Source organism: Eucyclogobius newberryi, unplaced genomic scaffold (assembly GCF_026437365.1).
Source record: "Eucyclogobius newberryi isolate DKJ021-1_F unplaced genomic scaffold, fEucNew1.0.hap1 SCAF_3, whole genome shotgun sequence".
Taxonomy (NCBI): domain Eukaryota; kingdom Metazoa; phylum Chordata; class Actinopteri; order Gobiiformes; family Gobiidae; genus Eucyclogobius; species Eucyclogobius newberryi.
Window position 1 is genome coordinate 6,770,949 of NW_027315945.1, and position 23,736 is coordinate 6,794,684.

The 23,736-nt window shown below is 42.1% G+C and overlaps 2 protein-coding genes and 1 long non-coding RNA gene across 3 annotated transcripts in view; all 3 read left to right on the top strand.

Moving 5' to 3' along the window:
- Nucleotides 1-23,736, top strand: part of LOC140373589 (uncharacterized) — a 528,683-nt gene that overhangs the window by 264,806 nt on the left and 240,141 nt on the right. The window lies entirely within an intron of this gene.
- Nucleotides 3,702-7,070, top strand: sostdc1a (sclerostin domain containing 1a). The gene is made up of 2 exons (XM_072460700.1): nucleotides 3,702-4,005; nucleotides 6,401-7,070. The coding sequence occupies exons 1-2, from the start codon at nucleotides 3,765-3,767 to the stop codon at nucleotides 6,847-6,849; spliced, it is 690 nt and encodes a 229-aa protein (XP_072316801.1). The 5' UTR covers nucleotides 3,702-3,764; the 3' UTR covers nucleotides 6,850-7,070.
- Nucleotides 9,974-23,736, top strand: part of crppa (CDP-L-ribitol pyrophosphorylase A) — a 53,941-nt gene continuing 40,178 nt past the window's right edge. Inside the window, exons 1-2 of the mRNA XM_072461312.1 lie at nucleotides 9,974-10,342; nucleotides 19,073-19,355. Of these exons, the coding sequence (XP_072317413.1) occupies nucleotides 10,104-10,342; nucleotides 19,073-19,355 (522 nt within the window). The 5' untranslated portion in view covers nucleotides 9,974-10,103. The remainder of the gene's footprint in view (nucleotides 10,343-19,072; nucleotides 19,356-23,736) is intronic.

A 23,736-nucleotide genomic window follows, 5' to 3' on the forward strand; every position in this document is an offset into this window, starting at 1 on the left:
TGTGGCTGTTGTTGTGATTTTGGGCCTTACAAATTGAAATTGATTTGATTTGATTAGATGAGAAGGATTGAGAAAAGATGGAGCAGGCACAGGTGTTAGACTCAATAAAACTCAACATTTGAACTCAACATTTGTTAAGGACACATGGGACATTGCCAAGTCCCTATGAAAATTGTTTTATCTGTTTTGAATTGAGTTATACCACCTGACTCCCGCCACCAGAGAGAGCTGCCCGCCTCCGGACCTGGGGGCTGGCGAAAAGTGTATATTTATCATCGTAGGTCTGAAAGGTACCCGGAGGTAGGGGTCCACGGGGGAGGCGAGTGCGGAGGAGATGGTGTTTGGAGGCTATGGAATGTGTTAGGCAAAATTGGTGACTCTAAATTGGCCCTAGTGAATGAAATGTGAGAGTGAATAATTGTCTGTAATGTCTATGTCTCTGTGTTGGCCCTGCAACCAGTTGGCCACTGTCCAGGGTGTACCCCGCCTAAGGCCCAAAGTCATGAAAATAAATGAATAGGGCATCTGGGTAATTAGAGGTGTGGTTAAAGAGTGGAGGTGTGATTGTCGTCAACTACATATTGTATTTTGAGGACAAAGACCCAAATAAATGACTTTGGTAGGCCAACAAATAATAATTCATTCATCATTGCATTTGTAGGGTGTGTAGGGAGACCACGCTTTCAATTTTCGTTTTTTCCATTATAACATCTGGGGACCCCCTGAAATCATGACGATTTTAAAGAGGAAATCATTAATAAAACAAAGAAACATGAACTCTTGAAATTATTTACCAAAAATAAGGGCAGTTGTTTTTAATGAGTAGCTGACTCAGCATGTAGGGTAAATACAGAGCTTCCTGTTTAAAAAAAATTAAAAATCACAATATGCATTTATAAAAGGACATTTGGAGGAAATGGGCTGTATACCACATTCTAGACACAGTTTTAGTCCCCACATAATTTGGCATGTTTTTAATTTTATGTAAGTAGACACAAACACATGTAAGACACAAAGAAACACTGATATGTTAACAAGGCCTGTATGAGACTGAATTAGGCTGAGTTATACATAATATTGGTTAGAATGTAAGATAGCGTATATTAATATACAATTCAATTTCCAAACAGTTATTCACCATTCTGTAAGTTTCCCTGAGCACCGCCATCCGACGTAATCCTTCTTCCGGTTGTATTAGTTAACATACGACTGCTGACCTTGAGAGAAAATAAATTCTACATAGACTAAAGAGTCGTTTTCAGGCCGCCCAGGGAAAAGGTGCATTGTTGGCTTGTTGGTGCACATGAACATTGGACATTTTACACAAATAAAATGACGTTAATATGTTAACTGAGGTTTGTGGGCAGGACCACCTCCACCTCAATCTTCGGACCACATCTCTTTTACACAGAAGCCTTCTAATGCCTCAATCACCGTTTGACACCTATTTTCTCGACAGACAGAGAGACTTCTGTCCATCACAAGCTCTAGTATAAACCCATCCATCCATTTTCTTCCACTTATCCAGGGCCGGGTCGCGGGGGCACCGGTCTAAGCAGGGACTCCCAGACTTCCCTCTCCCCAGACACTTGAAACCCAACTCCTCCGGGGGGATCCCGAGGCGTTCTCAGGCCAGCCGAGAGACATAGTCCCTCCAGCGTGTCCTGGGTCTTCCACGGGGCCTCTTCCCGGTGGGACATGCCCGAAACACCTCCCCAAGGAGGTATAAACCCAGCAGATTCTAATCTAATTAACCTTTTCAGTCTGGAATTATCAGTATCCTCCGAGCATTGACAATTCCAGGGTCATCTGAGCCAGAGGATTCCCCATCTCATGTCCGTTCTACGATTGGCGCGATCCTCTGAATGCTCTCTTCACTGCACACGCCTACCCACGGACCTTTGACTCTGGGCTGTGTACCCACTTCTACCATCAACACCGCGGTAATCAGCCGTATCCTTGATTGCCAACTCGTTTGCCACTCCGACACTCGCTAACCATGCCACTCCGACCCATACTAACCATGCCACTCCGACCCATACTAACCATGCCACTCCGACCCATACTAACCATGCCACTCCGACCCATACTAACCATGCCACTCCGACACATACTAACCATGCCACTCCGACACATACTAACCATGCCACTCCGACCCATACTAACCATGCCACTCCGACCCATACTAACCATGCCACTCCGACACATACTAACCATGCCACTCCGACCCATACTAACCATGCCACTCCGACCCATACTAACCATGCCACTCCGACCCATACTAACCATGCCACTCCGACCCATACTAACCATGCCACTCCGACCAATGCTAGCCTTGCTACTCCGACCCACAATAGCCATCCTACTCCAAACTGAACTCATGTTGGAATGCTATTTCGAACCGAACCCACGCTGGCATGCCTCTTCAAACAAGTGCAAGCCACCAAACAATGATTCATTCTTGCATTGCTGCTCCGATCTATGGCAGCCACTAGGGCTGCAGCTATTGATTATTCTAGTGATCAAGTAATCTATCGATTCTTTTCTTTGATTCGTTGAAACAGAATGTATGTGACGATGGGGCAAAGACATGGAGGCTGAAGTGAATGGCACAGAGTTACAAAATGACTGCAGAGTTACAGCTCCGCTGCCACAGATTAATGTTTTTAATTAAATATGTTAATGAAACAAATAATTTTGGCCGCTATCTCCTAATTCATTCATTCCCCAGAGTCGTCTGCCGGGCACAATATGCCTTCTAGAGAGTACCCCGGCACAAGATGCCCTCTCCAGAGTACCCCGGCACAAGATGCCCTCTCCAGAGTACCCCGGCACAAGATGCCCTCTCCAGAGTACCTGGGCACAAGATGCCCTCTCCAGAGTACCCCGGCACAAGATGCCCTCTCCAGAGTACCCCGGCACAAGATGCCCTCTCCAGAGTACCCCGGCACAAGATGCCCTCTCCAGAGTACCCCGGCACAAGATGCCCTCTCCAGAGTACCTGGGCACAAGATGCCTTCTCCAGATTCGCCTTCTCCAGCCCTCTGGTTCTCATTGGATCCACTTTCATCCCTTCACTCTCCCTGCTCAACCCTTGTCCTTCTTACGACAAGTCATTGCAGTTTGCACATCCATTTGTGTGTCATTTTCTAAGGCGCTCTGATTTGGTTATTTTACCCCGTTGTTGTTCCTGTCATTTGGGGGTTTTGAGTTTTGAGAACAATTCCAAATGCCCCTTCTAGACAACACTTCTGTAGTCGATATCATCAGCAACTTCAGAAGCTTGGCTATATATATATATATATATATATATATATATATATATATATATATATATATATAAAATCAAGACCAAGCTTAAAGTTGACTGTGAGTGCATTGTTTTTTTTGCTTTGTTTATGTGCGTGTCAGTTCGCGGTGTGTGAGTAAGACAGGCAAATTGTTTGATGTAGTTTTATTCAGTGCCACACTTATATCCTTTCCCCGAGACGCTGCGTGATCGCCTCTGTTTCCCCCTCGGCTTTAGCCGCCTGCTCTTGCCGACAATCCAGGCGAGGATCTCAGTGAGTCTAAACCAGACTTCTCCAGACATAGTGGGAGTTTACGTTCATCCCATGAACCTATCAGAAACTGCACCTGAGCGCGCGCGCCCAAAGCTCGGTGTATATATATATTAAAAATAGCGCGCACGGCTCCTCCGGCGCATCACCACCTCCGCTCCACAGCCCACTTCACTCTCTCCTCTCCCCACACCGAGCAGCACCATGCACGGCCGCGGCTCTCTGCTCTTCCTCTGCCTGCTGCTCCGAAGCTGCTGCTTGGCCCTGGCCTTCCGAAACGACGCCACGGAGCTGCTGTCCTCGCCCGGCAGCAGGAGCAGCAGGAGCAGCAGGAGCAGCAGCGTCCCCAGCCCGGAGCGTCAGGGCAACGGGTCCCTTCTGCTGCCGAACCGAGCCCGGACCGGAGGCAGGGGAACCGCCGGTGGAGGGACGCACGACAGGAACGGTGAGTGATGGGAAGGAACTTTTTTAGCCTCTAGACAAAGATGCCAATGCAACAAAAACTATAGACTTAGTTTAAAAAAAAAAGAAAAAGAGAGCCATAACCTATAGCTATAGGGCAGGGGTGTCCAAACTGTTTTTCACTGAAGGTTGACAGAGTAATCTATTGGAACTATAGTTGAAACTCATTATTGATCATTCAGATGGATACATTTAACATAATATTGACTGTGTCACTGGAACATTTAATAAGGTTTGGAACTTGAGACATTCCTTTTAGGTCTGGATCACAGTACAATGTGATGTTATCAAAAATATATCTGAGGTTCTAGTTTGGACACCCATGCTGGCCGTTGGTTTTCCTGCACTGCCAATAAGACCCCTGTCACACTTATTTAGATCATGTACAACCTTTTCACTTATGCTTTATGGTATAAGACAGTGAGATAAAAAACAAACAGTACATAATAATAATGATAATAAAAATCACTTTTCAGTCCTATCATAATATATTTTGTGTTTCCAAACTCTCTAACAATCTTTTAATGGGTAAACATGTATCAATAAGCCTAAATGTATCATGTCCGTCCCACCACATTGCCCATGATGCGCTGCTGTACAAAAAACGTGGATAAATTGTGCTCAATTCAAGTCGTGACTCAAAATTAGGGAGGTAAAAAAAACCTCATAAATTGCCTATTTCACCTAATATCAAGTATGACGAAGTATCAATACTTTTGAACCTCATGACTGATGAGAATGTTTTTTTTATAAACTTCCATTATAGATATGTAGATGGTGAAGAAGCTCGGCGCTAATAAAACAAAATAATCAATCCTTATTTTCAGCATTGAGTATAAACCCTAAGTACCCAAATCAAGTTTAAGATCAGAGTCCTCATAATTTGTAGCATTTGGTCCATGTAATATAATATGCACCTCCTAGATGTCAGAATTTCGAAATATTTGTGGTAGTACTCTTTAAGTCCTTATAGTACTACTTTATTAGGTTATGGTATGGATTTAGTTTAGTTTTGAATTGTGTGAATAGAAAATAATGTATCAATAAGCACCTTACTAATGTTTAGGCTAATTGTTTTGGCCAGGTTAATTCACTATTTGGTTTGCAACTTGAGAAACAGCTTTAAACAAAATTCTTCACTTCAGCAGAGCTGAATTCCACCAAGTCTTTGTCCCAAATGAGTGGATGAGTAGGAGAGGGTATGACAGGGTGAGTTTGGGTTTCAGTGGAGAGGAGGAGGTGAGGAGGAGGAACAATAGTGATGAGGTAATGCTCTGAACATCAACAGCCCGTATAACTGTACCACACTTTCACTGGCTGCACATACCTACAAATGGCCCCTATAACAACAGGCCTTTACCTGGGAATGACTAAAAGCTGGTCCACACTCGGAAATGAAACGCAATTTATTTGGAAAGGACACACATGCAAAACTGACTTTTTTGAGCTTTGAACCCAATCCTGTTTAATATGTCCTCTCTCTCCAGGCCCCACAAAAACACTTTTTGATGCCACAAATTTGTGACGTCAAAGGTAAAGACCCGAAGTTTTTTGCAGTTTTTAAGTCTGACTAACTGCAGACGATAAAGTGCATTTTGGTTCATTCATTCCTACATAAAGTGCCAGACATGACGAAATAAAAGCACGCATGCAAGTCTGAAAAATATGAAATAGATGGTAAAAACTCGTGGATTTCTCGACTGTGTTGATCTGTTTATAAGTTTAAAATCCAAGTCCATAATCACGACAAGTTTGGTGGCTGTGGGTTTGATGCACTAGACCAGGGGGCCCAGGTCTAGTGAAGAGATAGTGCTGACTTTTATTAGTAGCATTCTGTTCCAAGTGCCATTTTAAACATTTTAATCATGCGTTAACATTGAAGAGAAGACTTAATCCAATACAAGAAATGAATAAATTTCCAAACTTTATCCTAGAGAACTAAACTACTGAGAAAATTATGTTAATATATTGTGGTCTTGGTGATTGTGATTTGCAACTATTTAAATTGCAATATTGAATTGATATTTTACATTAGTACAAACTTAAAGACATATTCTCTACCCCATTGCCTACTCTTCTACCCCCTGTTACATCCCCATCTTTTTCTCTCTACTTCTTCTGTCTTGTTCATTTTATCTGTATATTAATGTGTATTGTACGTGCTGTCCCCCCCGTCTGTAACTACCCCCCCCCCTTTTTTTTATATATGTTCAGCGTCTTTGGGTCACTGAAAAGCGCTATATAAAATAAAAGTTATTATTATTATTATATTATATATTTAAATGTGAAGAAATCTTTTTGTAAATAAATGGGTTCCAAAATCCTGATGACCGACCTTAGTTGACTGACTCTGATCTCTTGTATTTATTTCCCCACAGACAAAGTCCAGATTGGCTGCAGAGAGCTCAGGTCCACCAAGTACATCTCTGACGGCCATTGCACCAGCATCAAGCCCATAAAGGAGCTGGTTTGTACGGGCGAGTGCCTTCCCGCTCAGCTCCTGCCCAACTGGATTGGAAGGGCTCACGGGAGCCGGCTGTGGGGCAAGAAGAGCAGCATTGTGCAGGACTGGAGGTGCGTCAACGACAAAACACGCACCCAGCGCATCCAGCTGCAGTGCCAGGACGGGAGCAGCCGCACCTACAAGATCACTGTGGTCACCTCTTGTAAGTGCAAGAGGTACTCCCGCCAACACAACCAATCAGGAGGCAAGTTTGAGGAGGAGGAGGAGGAGGATGTGATGTCTTCGCTGCACCTCCTGCCCAAACATCAGGCCAAGAGGAGACAGGGAAAGAAAAAGTACATGGACAACTGGCATGAGCCTTGAGAACGGCTGAAAGACTCTGAACTCTATGAACTCTACAAGGGCAAGGTTGGTTACCATGTGACAGCGGCAAAATGGCATCGTCGATATATTTCACTTTGGTTCATTATTGCTAATTATTTCAGAGGTGAAATTTCACATTTCAGGGTAATTAGAATAGAAAGAAACCAATCTCACATTAACTGGGTTATAATTTCATTTCAATGCAAAGAGCTTTGGTGGATTATTTTGACTACATGTATTTACCGAACACATCGGTTATTAGTGGGAATTACTATCATTTAAATTTAGAACTAGAGAAACGTTTTACAGCTAAAATATTACATAAAAGTAGGTTGTGCAAAATGTTCCGTATTCATGAGACCAACAAGTAAACACTGCACCGTTGGGCGGTTTTAAAACAGCTTTATGTCTGTAAAGAACTTATTTGCTATCGCGATCGTCAGCCTTATGCAAAATCATACAAGTGGAAGGATGGGTACAATTACAGTCTTACAAACTCATTGCAGTGAATAATTGGAATGCATTAGGTAAGTGAGGAATACATTTGGACCTGTTCTGAACTGTTTAAAATACCAACTATCTATAATATTACATTTAAATGATAAAACGTTACAGTAAATGTAATCTCAAAGTTTCTCCAAAGTCTCTCCTTTCCATACAGAGTTTTTGGGGACCTCAGATGTTACTCACTTCCTACCATTAGTAATACACAACCCTTAGAGTGGTTCCTTTAGAGCAGGGGTGTCAAACTCATTTGGGCCGCGGGCCGAATTTCGACTCTAAGGCTGGGTCGCGGGCCGAACACAACGTAAAACATAAAACTTTTAAAAATATAAGAAATAAATAGCTTTATATAGCATACGCTGTTTTGAAGCAATTACTGGATCGATTAAAAAAAATTACAAAACGTTTGTTCTCATAAACTGAAATGTATTTAGAAAAACAAGTGTCATTTCACCAATACTGTGCTTCAGTTTATGTGCATTACAACTTCAGAGTTGGTCTACAGTTCTACACAGATAAACATTTGACTTTATAACAAAATAAACTTCTCAAGATCTAAAAAAAACTTTTAAATGTACTAACTAACATTTCCACGGGTGTGTAGTTATCTGTACACCTGAATTGATACACCACTAAACTTCTGCTCAAAAGTGCTTAAAGTGCACTTCTCCCTTGGCAGCTCACACAGCAGTGCAGCAGAGCCCTGTGGGGGAGGGGCGGCCACCGGCGGCATTGTGGGACGCGTAGTTTTAGCGATAAAAACGGTTAAGGGTGTAACTACGGTTCTATGAATCAATTAAAAAAAAAAAAAAAAAATTATATATATATATATATATATATATATATATATTTTAAATATAAATTTGAAATGTTCGGCGGGCCAGATTAAAACGTCTGGCGGGCCAGAGTTTGACACCTATGCTTTAGAGAATAAGAGAATCCTGCCTGACGTATCATGGTTTTGTGACGTCATTCCAGATAAAGACTAACTTTCATGTTTTCTGTATCATTTTTATTCTTCTGGACCTTCACAATATTAAGTTAACAACTCTAATAAATTGAATGTGTAAATATTTGTATAAAATGCCAGAACAAAATTACTTAACATATATATATACATAGATATAATTATGTAATATATATTTTAATTATAGTTATAATTAATAGTTTGTTTGTACCAAATCTGTAAAAACTTGAAGAATAACAGTTTGTAAAATAATAAATATTACAATTTTTATGCTTTCTATCAAATACGTAATTTGATGTGTAATCCCTCATTTGTACTGGAGTGTTCCATTGTTGAAAAAGAGTTGTAGTCATCTGAACTCTGTTTTTCCAGATGACTAACTGAATATTTTTCTACAACTTTCTATAAAATGACTTTATTTACAAAACTCAAGTTGTTATTCCTAATTAAAAGACTAGGTATTTTACTGAAATATTTTGTTGTGCTGTGCTGTGTTGGTTTTCTATATTTTGTATTGTATAATGTATATTGGAAATTATAATGATTTGGTGTGGGAAAAAACAAACAAAAAACAAACCCTCATCACTGATAAGATAAGAGAAACTTTATTTGTCCCACAAAGGGGAAATTCAGTCTCCACCGACAGAACAGCAGGAGAATAGGACCATGCAAAAACAAGACAAATAACTTTAAAACACAAAGTGCAGATAAAGCAAAAATAAAAATAAACTCTATGTACAATAAGTGGCTTTAAGTATGGATAGTGCAGAATATGGATACATAAATGAGAGGTAAAGTGAGGATTGCACCAGAGATAATTATATTACAGTTTTGCATGTGGAGAGTGGATGACACATTTTCAGAACTAACAATGTTTGTTGTAAAGTCTGACAGCAGCAGAAGGAAAGACCTTCGAAAACCTCCTTCACACAGCGAGGGTGGATCAGTCTGTCACTGAAGCTGCTCTCCAGAGCGAGTGTCCTGCAGAGGGTGAGACTCATGGTCCAGCACAGATGTGAGTTTATCCAGGACCCTTCTGTCCCCCACCTCCTGAGTCCAGAGCACAGCCCAGGACGGAGCTGGACTTCTTGATGACTTTGTCCAGTCTCTTCCTCTCCCTCTCTGTGATGCTGCTGCTCCAGCAGACCACACCGTACAGAAATGTATTTACATTGAGTCATTCATTCAACGATGCTTCACATTACATCATTTATTAACCCCAGGCTGGTGGGGGTTAAGCTACTATTGTAGCCATAGCTGCCTGGGGGCAGGCCAACATAGTAACTCTGTATTGTCCTGTATCTGGGGATTGAAACCTCAGAAAATGTCTGGTTTCACCTGCCCCCTATCCCTGCCCACTTCTCTAAACTAAATCGTTTTTATTTGAAAAAATAAAAAGCGTAAGAATTTTTCAACAATAAAAGATTGTTGGGTGAATCAATCCTGTTTTAACAGTGAGTCAAATTGTCCCATTTCTATTACCAAGCCGTTTTATATCAGTTTTGCTATAATGAACATAATGTAGAATAATGATCAACGCCTGTTATAGTTTATTACACAGTACCGTGTAAGTGTAACATGGCTCCTTAAAAAACAAAATACAAGATTTATTTTGAAAGAAAATAACGGAACTCCGTGGAACTCGTAGTCGTTAGCCTGACAGCGGCATCAGATCCACTCCAAGCGTTCTGGAGGCTTGTTGTTGTCCCCCGCCCACGAGCCAGTGATGTCCAGCTTTAGCAATAGTATTAATAATTATTCCACTATGAAATAACTTTTAAACATGGACCAAAGCGTCACAGAGCGCGTGGGTTCAGAGCGGCCCGCGGAGCCCGGCACTTTCCTATCTCACGAGCCGGGGAAGGACGACCTGAATCCCGGTAAAGTGAGCGTGGACTTCTCGGTGTCTGTGGTGCTTCCGGCCGGCGGCACCGGGGAGAGAACCGGACTGCAGACACCGAAGCAGTACTGCACGTTCCTGGGTAGGCCGCTCATCAGCTACACGGTGCAGGCGTTTGAGAGGTGAGTGGAACGTGTGGAAGTGTTAGATCCACGGCTGTGACGGTGTGTTCTGTTCAGCCAATGAGGATGCGCTTCCGTTCATTCATCACAGGGATGCAGGTTTTTAGTCATAATTATGATGGTCATATGGCAGTAAGACAGATTTCCTTCATTGATGTTTGTACCAAATGCCATAAGTTGAAAAGAGTTCCTTTGCAAAAGAAAATGTTGATGCTCACAATTTACTCTAAAAAGCTTAGTCTATTTTTGTGCTATAGAATATTATTACTTCTCTGCAAATCCCCTGAACTATACTAAAACGGCCCCTTCCATTGGTGCCTTTAAAGCCCCAGCTTGTAACCTTTTACCCAAAAATTAAAACAAAAGCACTTTTGTTGTTTTTCATTTCAGATGTTTTTACTGTGCTAAAAACATAGAAAAATAAGCATCCTTGCTGTGCAATCTTGCATATCCTCAAAACTGACTCCTAATTGGCCTCCTCCTGTTTGTTTCCATGGTAATGTTGTACCTTTAGTTATAATATTCCACAATATGCCATAAAACGTATCTCCTTGTAGAATGTTCAGAAGTTTGGGTTAAATTTTCTATTTCCATCATGGGGTCATGTGAATGACTTTCCGCTTCCAGAAAGGTACATACTGCTGCTTTAAAGCAAAACTAAGTAACTTTGACAATAGAGCATATAAAGGCCATTGAGAACAAATGTAAATATTCCCCCGCCCCCTTTTTTTTTTTTTCCTTTATCAAAATAACACCATATAATCAAATACAAAATACATTTAACATGGCCAAATATATATATATATATATATATATATATATATATATATATATATATATATATATATATATATATATATATATATATATAAAAAAGAGCCAGGGTCTTTTAGGAGAGTTTTCAGCCGGGGGGCGACAGCAGACTCTCGTCAAACGGCCCAAAACTACCGTACTTTTTGGGCTATAGAGCGCTCCTGAATAAAAGCCGCTCCAACAAAATTTACAAAGTGAGAATAAACTGTACATATATAATACATACATATACATTTACTTACATCTTTTTATACAAAAATATGGTCCATGGTGGTGATGCAGGGGCCAAGAAAGTCTCATTTCAATGCGGCAGGTTCTAAACTGTAGACCGCCGTATATCGCATGTTTGTGCTCCATGTGTGTCTGCTTTTCTAGATTCTAGATAGAGTCTAGATTAACTTCCTCATTTGCCTCATTTCTCCGTGAATATGAGTCTGATTGTAATAAAACCCACAGCGTTTTGAAGCTAAAAATACAGTGACAGTCACTGTCCATTCACGTCTTCTTCTACAGTGTGTTAAATGCTTGCGCTTCCTGCTAGAGGGCCCCCTGGTAAATGGTCACATTGGCACTGGTGGCTGTTAGCCAGTAAAAAGCTCTAAATTAACCGCACTGTTGTAATGACCACAGGGTCCAAAGTGTGGTCAAAAAGAAGCGGCTTAAATTCCGAAAAGTCTGGTACATATTTAACCATCACAGGGACGTTCAATATTTTTTATTTTATTTTATCTTTATTTTTCCCCTGCTCTTTATAAGAGTTCTTCCATTAAGAGTGTTTTTTAAACTTTAAGTTATCTGTCCTTTTCCTCTGTATCTACCTGCGTTGCAAATATGAAATTTTCCCATGTGTGGACAATAAAGGAATATCTTATCTTATCTTAAAATGTTACTTAGTTCTGCTTTGAGTCTGGTTTAAAACTGATTGTTTTTATTTGATTGGCTTTTAACTTATTTATCCCTGTATTTATTCTAGAGCGGCTATATATTTTGTTTAATGTAATTTGATTCCGTTTCTGTTTAAGTTTTGCTAGTTCTGTATTCTGTGGGGGGGATGATCCCTTAGTTGCTCCGTATTGGCCAGGGAGGATATGGTTTCCCGTGCTTCTGCAACTTCTCAATGAGAAACCGTGGTCTCTCCCTCAGAGGAAGATCTCTTGTCACAGCTGGGAGGGAGCATATGGCATCCTCCCTCAGAGGAAGATCTCTTGTCACAGCTGGGAGGGAGCATATGGCATCCTCACCCAGAGCGCCTTCACCTGTACCTGTGGCCACTGAAAGGCCGGACTCTGTTGACTTCTTGTGACCAGGCAGTTATACAAACAATCCTGAATGCTCGTGCCGCCTCGGCGAGAGCGCTATATGAGAACAGATGGAAACTGTTTGTTAGTTGGTGTGGGACTCATGGTGTGGACCCAGTGCACTGCTCTGTCCCAGTGCTACTAAGCTACCTTCAGACATTACTTGAGAAAAATCTTTCAGTTTCGACTATTAAGGTTTATGTTGCGGCCATTTCAGCCCGCCATTCCTTGGTTGATGGTCGTTCAGTGGGGTCGCATTCCTTAGTGTGCGTTTTTTTTTAAAGGGTGCCCTTCGCCTGCGGCCTCCAAGGCTTACTCGAGTGCCTTCTTGGGATCTTCCATTAGTCCTAGAAGGATCCCCACCGTTTGAACTATTGGACGGGGCTCAGTTGAGATGGGTGTTAGTGAAGGCAGCGTTTCTACTTGCAATCTCCTCTGCAAAGCGTATTGGGGAGATCCATGCTTTGTTAATCGGTGACAATTGCATTTGCTGGAATTCTGGTATGTCTGGTGTTACCTTGTGACCCAACCCATTTTTTACCAAAAAGAGGCTTTTCACGTTAATCAGCCACTTTTGCTGGCTGTTTATGCTCCAGAGTCTGAACTTGGGGACTCTGATGTTAGTCCTTTGTGTCCTGTCCATATGCTGCAGTATTACATTATTGTGACTGCTTGATACCCTGTTTGTTTGTTATGGGGGTCACAAAAAAGGCTGCTGTCTTCAAACAGAGGCTTTCACATTGGGTTGTGGACGCCATCCTTCAGACGTATCGATCTAGGCCTCTTCAGCCTCCCAAAGTTACTTGCCATTCTACCAGAGGAGTGTCAACCTCCTGGGCTGCGCTGAAAGGTGTCCCACCGAATGACATGTGCTGCAGCTACGTGGGCTTCCTCCTGTACCTTCGCCCGCTTCTATAGAGTAAATGTGGCGGCTTCTCATCCAGTGGCTCCAGTGGTGTTGTCTGCTTCTGCAATCGGCAATTAATCTTGGTAAGAGCAGACTCTTTGTGACCTTTGTAGGTATTAAGTCATCCAAGTGCTAAGCACCGTCCTCTGGTGGTCAGGAGGAATGAAATAGAACGAGAGTTACGTATGTAACTAAGGTTCTAATGAATTCCGGATGACCGCCAGAGTTTCCTGTAACTCAGTTTTTTGCGAGTGCATTTCAAAAGAAAAGAGCACTGGGCGCGTCGGGTATATATGGGGTGGTACTGACGTGGTTTGTTAGTATTTAAGCTCGACCTATGTGCTACGCTCACATATAGATATCCAGGTGCTAAGCACCGTCCTCTGGCGGTCATCCGGAATTCATAGAACCTTAGTTACATAAGTAACTACGTTTTTTGTTGTTGAAAGATTGTTTTAAAAAAATCTTTGAAACCTTGATTGCTGTTTACAATAAACCCATTTTAAAATACATTACCTTATGTGTAGAAAATGGGAACATAAAGATATGAATGGCACATCACATATTTGCAGATAAAATGCATTTCACCAATATAGACCATTCCAGACCATTCCCACAATATCACAACAAAAAGCATTCAATGAAGTTCTGTTTAAAGGTATTGCATTTATGATCTAGAATTTGATAATGTCATAATTTCAGATGGGGTGTTTTTTTAAAATACCCACATGCTTGATCCACCAATGTTGAACCTTATGTTATTTGTAAGAGATAGGGTTCAAAAACGATTATGTTGAACTTTGAGCCAGTTTGTTTGGATAGACCATGGATCTATAATACTTCCATGGGATAGGCCTAGTAATTAACCATGTACTAGCAGGGGTCTCGCTACGTACATTCAGGGATGGCGCCCCCGCCATCCCTAACATGCAGGCTTTTAGATAGGATTTGAAAACACCCCGCCCAAATAATTTTGTCCGGGGGGTACTGGGGCCGACTAGGCGAAAAAACAAGTAGCTTCGGCATATATATATATATATATATATATATATACATTTTTTTTTTTTTTTTAAATCCTCAAGATGCAGCTCTTGGAGAAAATAAAGACATTCACTAAACTCTGCTCACCCCTAAAGTATCTGACTATGATCTTCTATTTATTTATATGTCTATGGGAGTTTTTATTTATTTATAGGAGATCTTCTACTGAAAGTGTTTTTCAGACTTCCTATAAGTGATCTGTTCTTCTGTATCTACCTCTGGATCTACCTGCGTTGCACCAATGAAATTTCCCCATGTGGGACAATAAAGGAATATCTTATCTTATCTAATATCTTATGATATTGACTATGAGGCTGCCTGTGTCTAATGGATAAAAAGGCCATGAAGAGTTGATTTAAATATTTCAGCATTATATTACTCATTAGCTAAAACTTAATAAAATTGAGTATTATGATCGAGTACTCACTGGTAATACATTTAAATCACTATGTCTTTATTGTAGCTCCACATAATCATTGTTGACACACAGTAACATACAATGTACTTCTGCATTAACTATTTTATGACATTTACATTCTCACCAAAATCACCAAATCTTTGAATGTGATTTTTTAAGAAGTATTTGAATCTTGACTATGTGTTTGCACTTTATCAGTCTCGATTAAAGTCACAATTTTGTGAATAGGTCGGTCTATGCTTATTAGTCTCGTCTGTGGTTTTCCTTTGTCAAACAAAGTGTCACTGGTCTTCAGCTTCACCTTTCGAACCTTTCCGTCTGTGCTTTGAAATGTCTCTTATCACACGAGCAAGTTTCCATTTACATCTTGGCACATTGTCGTCCTGAAGAATCACAATGTCATTTACTTGCAGGTTACGTGATGCCTTTTGCCATTTTTGTCTCTGTGGGAGATTTAACAGGTATTTTTGTTTCCATCTCTGCCAGAACTCATTTGCAAGAAACTGTACTCTTCTCCATCTCTTGTTTAAATATAAATGTTTTTTTGGAGAACTGTCCAGGAGGAGGGAGAATAACTGATGACTTCATTGTTAATATGTGATTTGGCGTAAGTGGTTCTGGACCAGTGGGGTCGTTGAGGTGTTCAACACGTAGTGGTCTACTATTGATGGCACATTGTCTCGTAAAGAAATGTTCTTAAGCTTGTTGTGTCGAGCCTGTTTGAGGATTTGTCTAGTATCGCTGTTAGCACGCTTCGCACTGTACGAATCTGGCGTTCCCAGACACCTCCCATATGGCTAGCTGCTAGGACGTTCATCACAAACTCGCAACCAATGGTTCTTTGACGTTCTTGATCCATTCCTTTCATCAACTTTGAAAACTCTCTCCTTGCGCCCATGAAGTTTGTCCCTTGGTCGCATCTTAGTTGCCGGACAGGGCCTCTTATTGCTATGAGAGTTCGTAGTGCATTGATAAAGGCATCTGTTGTTAAATCGTCAAGAGTTTCAATATGCACTGCACGTGAGCATAAGCAGGTGAACAATAGTCCATATCTTTTTATTTATTTTCTTCCTTCTTTTACTATGAACTGGCCAAAACAGTCAACGCCACAATAGGTAAATGTTTCGGTTCTCACTTCTGGTAAGTCTGACATCTGTAGCTCTTCTGTATCTTCTACACTTCACACAGCGATAGATATGAGAAGACACAACATTTCCACAACCTAGAATCCATATTCAATTCGCACGCAATTCATTTACAGTCATGCCTCTTCCTTGGTGGTGTAGAGTACTTTCCTTTTGTGTTCTTATCTTCTGCATTTCTTCAGCAAAGGCTTCTCTTTGCACTTGTTTAGAGATGCACCGATTGCAAAATTCTTGGCCGATACCGATTTCCGTTTTTTAAGGAGGTCTGACCTGCCAAAACCGTTTTTTTTTTTATACCGATTTTCTATCTAGCCACTGATTTTTCCACAAACTACCCAGGATTATATATATGAAAAAGGTGCATGTATACAGGACACACGTTTTATAATATAAAATGTAATTTATTTTGTGGAAAAATAGAAAAATGAATAACTATATATAAAAATAATATATATATATATATATATATATATATATATATATATATATTACAGAACAGGAACAAAAAGGAGCATCATCTCTGATTGGCTGCTGCGCCGCCTCGCCTCAGAAAAGTTGAACAAATCTCAACTTTTCTGTGGCGAACAATTTTAATGCCTTGACGCTTATATGCCCGTCAAAGCGTCTAGAGCGGAAAACGCCAAAACGCACCCTACGCGCTGCGCTCCACGCCGAAAAAGCCTTGTAACCAGTTTGAGTCCTTCAGTTGAGTTGCATTTGGGCCTCTTGAGGCCTACCATTGTGGTAGGATGTTCTCAGGGAGATCATTGTCCCAGTTGTCCCAATCAGTGTGAATGGCGCAACGAACCCAAGGGGGTCATAAACTGAAGCAACTATCGAAAGCACCGCTCTCCTTGTTAGTGGGTTTTCTTTGACTATAACTCTGAATTTGAACTCATCCGCTTCTATACACCACTGTACTCCCAGTGCACGTTCAATGTGGGCTTCTCCTAGAGACATCTCTTGATCCTTAACTGGAGCTTGTTCTACTTGGGGTATTTCTGCAAGCACTTCTTTACAATTTGACACAAACTTGTGCAGACGGAGATTGCCTGTTTTGCAGAGGGCTCTTGACTATTTTACTAGCTGTATGGCTTCAGCTGTTGACGTTACACTAACGAGTCCATCGTCCACATAAAAACCTCTTTGGATGAACTGGATGGTCTGTTTGCTGAACTTCTCTCTGCCTTGTGCTGCGATATGTTTGAGTCCGAAGTTGCAGCAGCCTGATGATGAAGCTGCTCCGAAGAGGTGGACTTTCATCCGATATACTGATGGTTTGGAGTTCAAATTGCCTTTGTGCCACCAGAGAAATCTTAGGTAGTCTTGATGTTCCTTAATGACATGGAACTGATGGAACATTCTCTCCACATCACTAGGGCTGGGTATCATGGCCAATTTCCTAAATCGTCCTGAATCGATTAATCACGATTCGATTCAATTCAATCTGCTCTTAAATAATGAAAATGGCTCAACTGTGTTACAAAATACAAATGTACTTTATTTTTTTCTTTTCACCATAAACAGTTTTTTAGTGCAAACTTGTAAATTGGACAGTTTAAACTTTCAGCTGTAACAAAACTGTCTCAAGTCTCAAAAGTACAATTTTGAAACATAAAGTAGTTTTTAGACCGGCTTGTGAGGCTCAGTTCAGTGTGACGTGCATCAGCTGCATTATCTCCACTGCATCAACCATTATTTGTAGCGTTGTCCGTCACGACTGCTGGGTCTTTGCTGGTCAGCCCCCCACCCCTGTATGGCCCCCCACTCCTGTGGCCCCTGTCAACATATTAGCTATATTATTAGGGAGTGTCTACAGGGCTGCGGCCGAAACTGCCATGTTATTTTGTGCCGCGGCTCCTGAAACTGCTGCGCTATTTGACCGCGCCGTTTTAGTCCGCGCTGAGTTAAGGTTAGGGTCAGGGTTAAGGTTAAAGTTAGGATTAGGGTTAGCCATGAGGCTATATGGCAGTGCCGCGGTTCCTGAAACTGCTGGGCCATTTGATTGCGCCGCGGCTCTTCAGCCACAGCCATATTATTAGCGGTGTGGCTTGTCAGGAGTACGGGTGCGTAAATCGTTGCAGACAAAAGTTGCGACGGCTTCTGTTATCTTTATGACCAGCAGAGAATCGGCTGGTAATGTTAATGATTCCCTCAGTTTCAGTTTGTTTTGCCCCGGACGGCTTGTTGTCGGAAGATAACATTAGCGTAGTGTGATACCTGGTCAAGTGGTTTCTGAGATTTGTAGTATTTCCACAATAACTGACCCCCGCTTCGCAGATTTTGCAAACCACTTTGGTTTTATCCGGCTCTTTGTTTTAAATCCGAAATGGTTCCAGATGTCAGACTTGAGTTGGGACGGCTCGCTGAGCCGAGTTTTACTTGCGTCTTGCACACTTGACAAGCGGACGTAAACGCGCCACTGCTGCGCCACTGCTGCGCCACGCACAAGACTTCATGGGGAAAAATTGATCTTATGCCTTATGAATCGATATTGCAAAATTTGAATTACATCGATCCAAAATCGATTTTTTTACCCAGCCCTACACATCACACATTATGGCTATGGGACCCTTTCTGAATCGACATAAAACTCCGACCAGTGCATTGGCGAGATCTGGTCCAGTTAGAAGGTGATCGTTGAGAGAGGTTTCTTGGAAGCGGGCTGAACAATCAAAAACTACACAGATCTTTTCAGGCTTGTGGGGGTGGTACACCCCGTGGTGAGGAATGTACCAAGCTGCTTTGTTATCAAGCTCTTGTTCCGGGACTTTTTCTGCATCTCCACAAGAAATGTTATCCTCCATGGTTTATTTATCATTTCCATCATTCCATTACAGTTTTATTCAAATTTCTTGATGTTGAATTGGCCTAAACACGATTTAATAGTATGTTTAGGGTGCATGTACCTTTGGAAATAATTAAGGTACGCTAAACCATCCTTGGAGGAAAATGCAACCCCATATGAGGCATGTTTACCATCCCTTAAAAAAATTCTGAGGAGAGCACTGACTAGGTCAACAAATTTGAAAAAATCCGGCTAAATTTTTAAACTATAGGGATTCTAGAATGCTGTGGTGAACATTTTCTTTTCCCCTTCTTCTTCAGAGTGTCCTGGATCCAGTGCATTGTGGTGGTTGTAGCCACAGAAAGCCTCTCCCTGATGACGGACATAGTGCAGAGGTACAAACACTCAAAGGTGCGGGTGGTACCAGGCGGTTCCACACGCCACCGCTCCATCCGCTGTGGGGTGAAGGCTCTGGGCAAGCCGGAGGAGCAGGCGGGGGCAGGGGAACGCGGGCCTAAAGTGGTCATCATACACGACGCAGTACGGCCGTTTGTGGAGGAGGACTTTTTGTACAAGATAGCAATGGCTGCCAAGGAACAAGGGGTGAGTATAGAGGTTGCACTGACATCATTTTCAAAAAATGCTCTTCAGCAGTGAGTGACAGAACTATGTGCATCTCGACTGACAAAATGTGTTTATTTGCTTTTTTGCCTGTTTGTGTCTGTGGTTCTTTTGTTTTACACAAATTAACTTCATATGGCAAATGGAAACTGAAAATATTTTGTCCGTTGTTTCACTGTGCAGAGCTTAGCTAGCTTGTTTGCTAACGGAGAGATAAAGGACACTCAACTCGTCCCACAACAATTAATTTATTCAACACACAGACTTATTTAAGGTGAGAAAAGTAATCGATTCAACTGTGTGTGGTCTCACAGTCTGTATCAGTGATCAATGTGAGCGTAGCTGCAGTGTTTGGTTGTTTTATATAGTTTTGAACTGTTTACTTGGTTTTAGTCATGTTTGGATGCAAACTAAATATTTAGAGGAGTTGTAGACTTTTTTTTTCAATAGCGTATCCGGACCCTATATAGTGATGCACGGCACGCGTCTGCCCCGAAGTTGAAGCCGGCAAAATTAGTTGAAAGATGTGCCTCGTACGTGTGAGAGAAAGGAGCGCCTCGTACGTGTGAGAGACAGGAGCGCCTCGTACGTGTGAGAGACAGGAGCGCCTCATACGTGTGAGAGACAGGAGCTCCTCGTACGTGTGAGAGACAGGAGCGCCTCGTACGTGTGAGAGACAGGAGCGCCTCGTACGTGTGAGAGACAGGAGCGCCTCGTACGTGTGAGAGACAGGAGCGCCTCGTACGTGTGAGAGACAGGAGAGCCTCGTACGTGTGAGAGACAGGAGCGCCTCGTACGTGTGAGAGACAGGAGCTCCTCGTACGTGTGAGAGACAGGAGCGCCTCGTACGTGTGAGAGACAGGAGCGCCTCATACGTGTGAGAGACAGGAGCGCCTCGTACGTGTGAGAGACAGGAGCGCCTCGTACGTGTGAGAGACAGGAGCGCCTCGTACGTGTGAGAGACAGGAGCGCCTCGTACGTGTGAGAGACAGGAGCGCCTCGTACGTGTGAGAGACAGGAGAGCCTCGTACGTGTGAGAGACAGGAGCGCCTCGTACGTGTGAGAGACAGGAGCGCCTCGTACGTGTGAGAGACAGGAGCGCCTCGTACGTGTGAGAGACAGGAGCGCCTCGTACGTGTGAGAGACAGGAGCGCCTCGTACGTGTGAGAGACAGGAGCGCCTCGTACGTGTGAGAGACAGGAGAGCCTCGTACGTGTGAGAGACAGGAGCGCCTCGTACGTGTGAGAGACAGGAGCGCCTCGTACGTGTGAGAGACAGGAGAGCCTCGTACGTGTGAGAGACAGGAGCGCCTCGTACGTGTGAGAGACAGGAGCGCCTCGTACGTGTGAGAGACAGGAGCTCCTCGTACGTGTGAGAGACAGGAGCGCCTCGTACGTGTGAGAGACAGGAGCGCCTCGTACGTGTGAGAGACAGGAGCTCCTCGTACGTGTGAGAGACAGGAGCGCCTCGTACGTGTGAGAGACAGGAGCGCCTCGTACGTGTGAGAGACAGGAGCTCCTCGTACGTGTGAGAGACAGGAGCTCCTCGTACGTGTGAGAGACAGGAGCTCCTCGTACGTGTGAGAGACAGGAGCGCCTCGTACGTGTGAGAGACAGGAGCTCCTCGTACGTGTGAGAGACAGGAGCGCCTCGTACGTGTGAGAGACAGGAGCGCCTCGTACGTGTGAGAGACAGGAGCGCCTCGTACGTGTGAGAGACAGGAGCGCCTCGTTCGTGTCGAGCTGCGCAGAACCGTGTATCCACATATGAACATTGAAGTGACAGCCGGTAGGATCGCTGGCTTTATTTGAACTGTTTTAAGGCGTGGTCGTCACTTGCGATGTTGTGATTGTTAATGTGCTGCGGGCGTGGCCGTGTGTTAAAGGGGCGGGGTCAGCGTGGGTTCTTGTCTGGGTCTTTGGTCTGGGTGTAAATATGAATGAAATAACTTAAGTGTCATGTTGTGGTGTGATGTATTTGGCATTAAGTAAATACAAAGTAAAGTCAAAGTAGTATTGCTTAATTGCTGCATTCATTAATTGGAGTTTATATTTTGTAGTATTGTAGTATTAGTATTTTGTATTTGTATTCTACAGTTGTTAAATATGATCTGGAGTTTAATGCTGCTAATGTGATGTATTATCTTGATGTGTTGTGTAAAATATTTTCATATTCTACTTTTGATACTGCTAAGTTGATTGCTTTATAGTGGTGCAAGTTGACTTTTATGCTAGTTTTTGAAACACTGTTATTTTACACTGTTACTTAATTATTTACACTGGTGTATACCATCTCTTTTAAGGTTTTTACCTGACTTTTGATGCCAATGGATCTAAAAAATTAAAGAGTGGAAATGTATCTAAAGGCAAAACATAGAATCAGATGAAACAGCTGCTCTTGACCGCTTGACCCAGACTGACTCTGTCAACAATACTCAACTTGCTCTTGTTCCTCAAGTAAAACACATGGATGTGTGTTAACTGTTAAGCTATAGTTTTACTGCTAGCTAGTAGCTTGTGATTTGTAAGTTGTAATTTCTGTTAAAAACTGTGAATAAACCAGATAAATTGAGTTTATTTCACTCTGCAGTTAAGCCTTGTGTTTGATAGTCGTCCTTGTTCAAGTGTCTTCAACTTAATTTAGCCAAGTAGCTTGTGTTACGCTGTTGTAACATTATGCAAATATGGCATGGTTCAGGTCCGGACTCATTAGGTCCGGACCTGAACCTAAACCTCTGGATTCGAATCTGGACTGGAACCTGAACGTGGGTTTAGGTATGCATCCCTAATTGACATGCATTTTTGCCACTGACTGCTAAAATTCCAAAGGTTGTAATGACAGTTATTTGTATTTAATCCCATAAAATTCACCTAAAAATGACTCAAATAGCCAACTGCGCTAATCACTAAAGTATATGAGTAAAAGTTTCTGAAGCAAATGTTTGTAGTATTTTTACAGTAAATTTAGGTGACATACTTGAACCTCTGCCAAGATAATTACAGGCACATTTTTTGCAAATAACTGTTCTGATTATTGGGGGAAATATTCTTTTTTATTTTAATTTTTTTTGCCTAGTCTTGGATTACTTACAGTTTAGTCTTGATCCTATTTGATTATTATGTGGCAAAAATTGTCCCCCTTTCTCCCCTGCTAGCCTGTTCTTAAACAGTTCTTCAGCTTGACAGGCAGCAGCAGCGTTTATTTCTCCAGTGAGAGACGGAAAACATTTGGCCAGAGTCATGCTGCTCTGATGACTCTGTGTGGAATACCATTCACTTTGTTGATGAGTTTAAAGGTGCACTATAACTTTTATGGAAGGGTCCACCACCTGCTTGTCTCCATATACAGTATATATAGCAAGCATAGACATTTACAGGTGTTTTAAAAATACATTTAATACCATACCATATGGATCATTCCAGTCAAAGCAGCATCATTGCCTATAGGCATCGTCAGATAGGCCTCAGATCATACCCATATACAATTATTTTATTTTTTGCATTGTGATTGTACATTATTTTCCAATATGTATGTCAATATTTTAACATTTCTGGTGAGGTCCATTACCACATACTTAAAGATGAATGTTTTTTACACAGTTGTGTAACTGGCGCCTCCTTTGCGCTCTCATCGCAGAACAGCGCTCTGAGGACACTTGAGGTCACAAAAGGCCTGTTTCCACTGGTTCCCTTTGGAGCGGATCAGTACAATCCGCAAGTGTTTCCACTGTCTCAAGTGAACCGTACCAGACGATTTAAGAAATCAGGGTCCGCTTTGGATTTTTTGGGCTTTTGAGCTATCTAGCTCGCTTTGGCTCAGGGAACGCTATACAGTGAACCCTCGTTTATCGTGGGGGGTTACGTTACAAAAAGAACACGCGATAGGCGAAATCCGTGAAGTTGAAACCTTTATTTTTTTACAGTTATTATACAATGAAATACTCCATAAAACATTGAAAGCAAGGAACACTTCATCATGAAATTTGGCGCAGAGGTAGATGGTGACAAGAGAAGTAAAAAATATTATTACGGCAACGCCGTCCGCCCAACCAAATGTCGGCCATATTGCTTCAAAAATGGCTAAACATGACTTCGGAGTTTTTCCAAACGTCGTACTTTTACGAACTCCTCCCAGGGCGTTGGCCCTAAAAAGCTGAAATTTGGTGAAAATGCTACTGAGGAGTGGGACATCAAAAGTTATCCAAATTACATTGATACCTGTCACGGTCTCTGTGCGGCAAAGCCGCAAACTGTAGCAAGAATTTCAGAAATCTCCCAAATTTAACATTTCTGCCGTTTGCGCAGATAAAGTCCGAATTGCGTCAAATTAGAATCAGTTGTTAAACTCTTTGCCCTAAACCTACT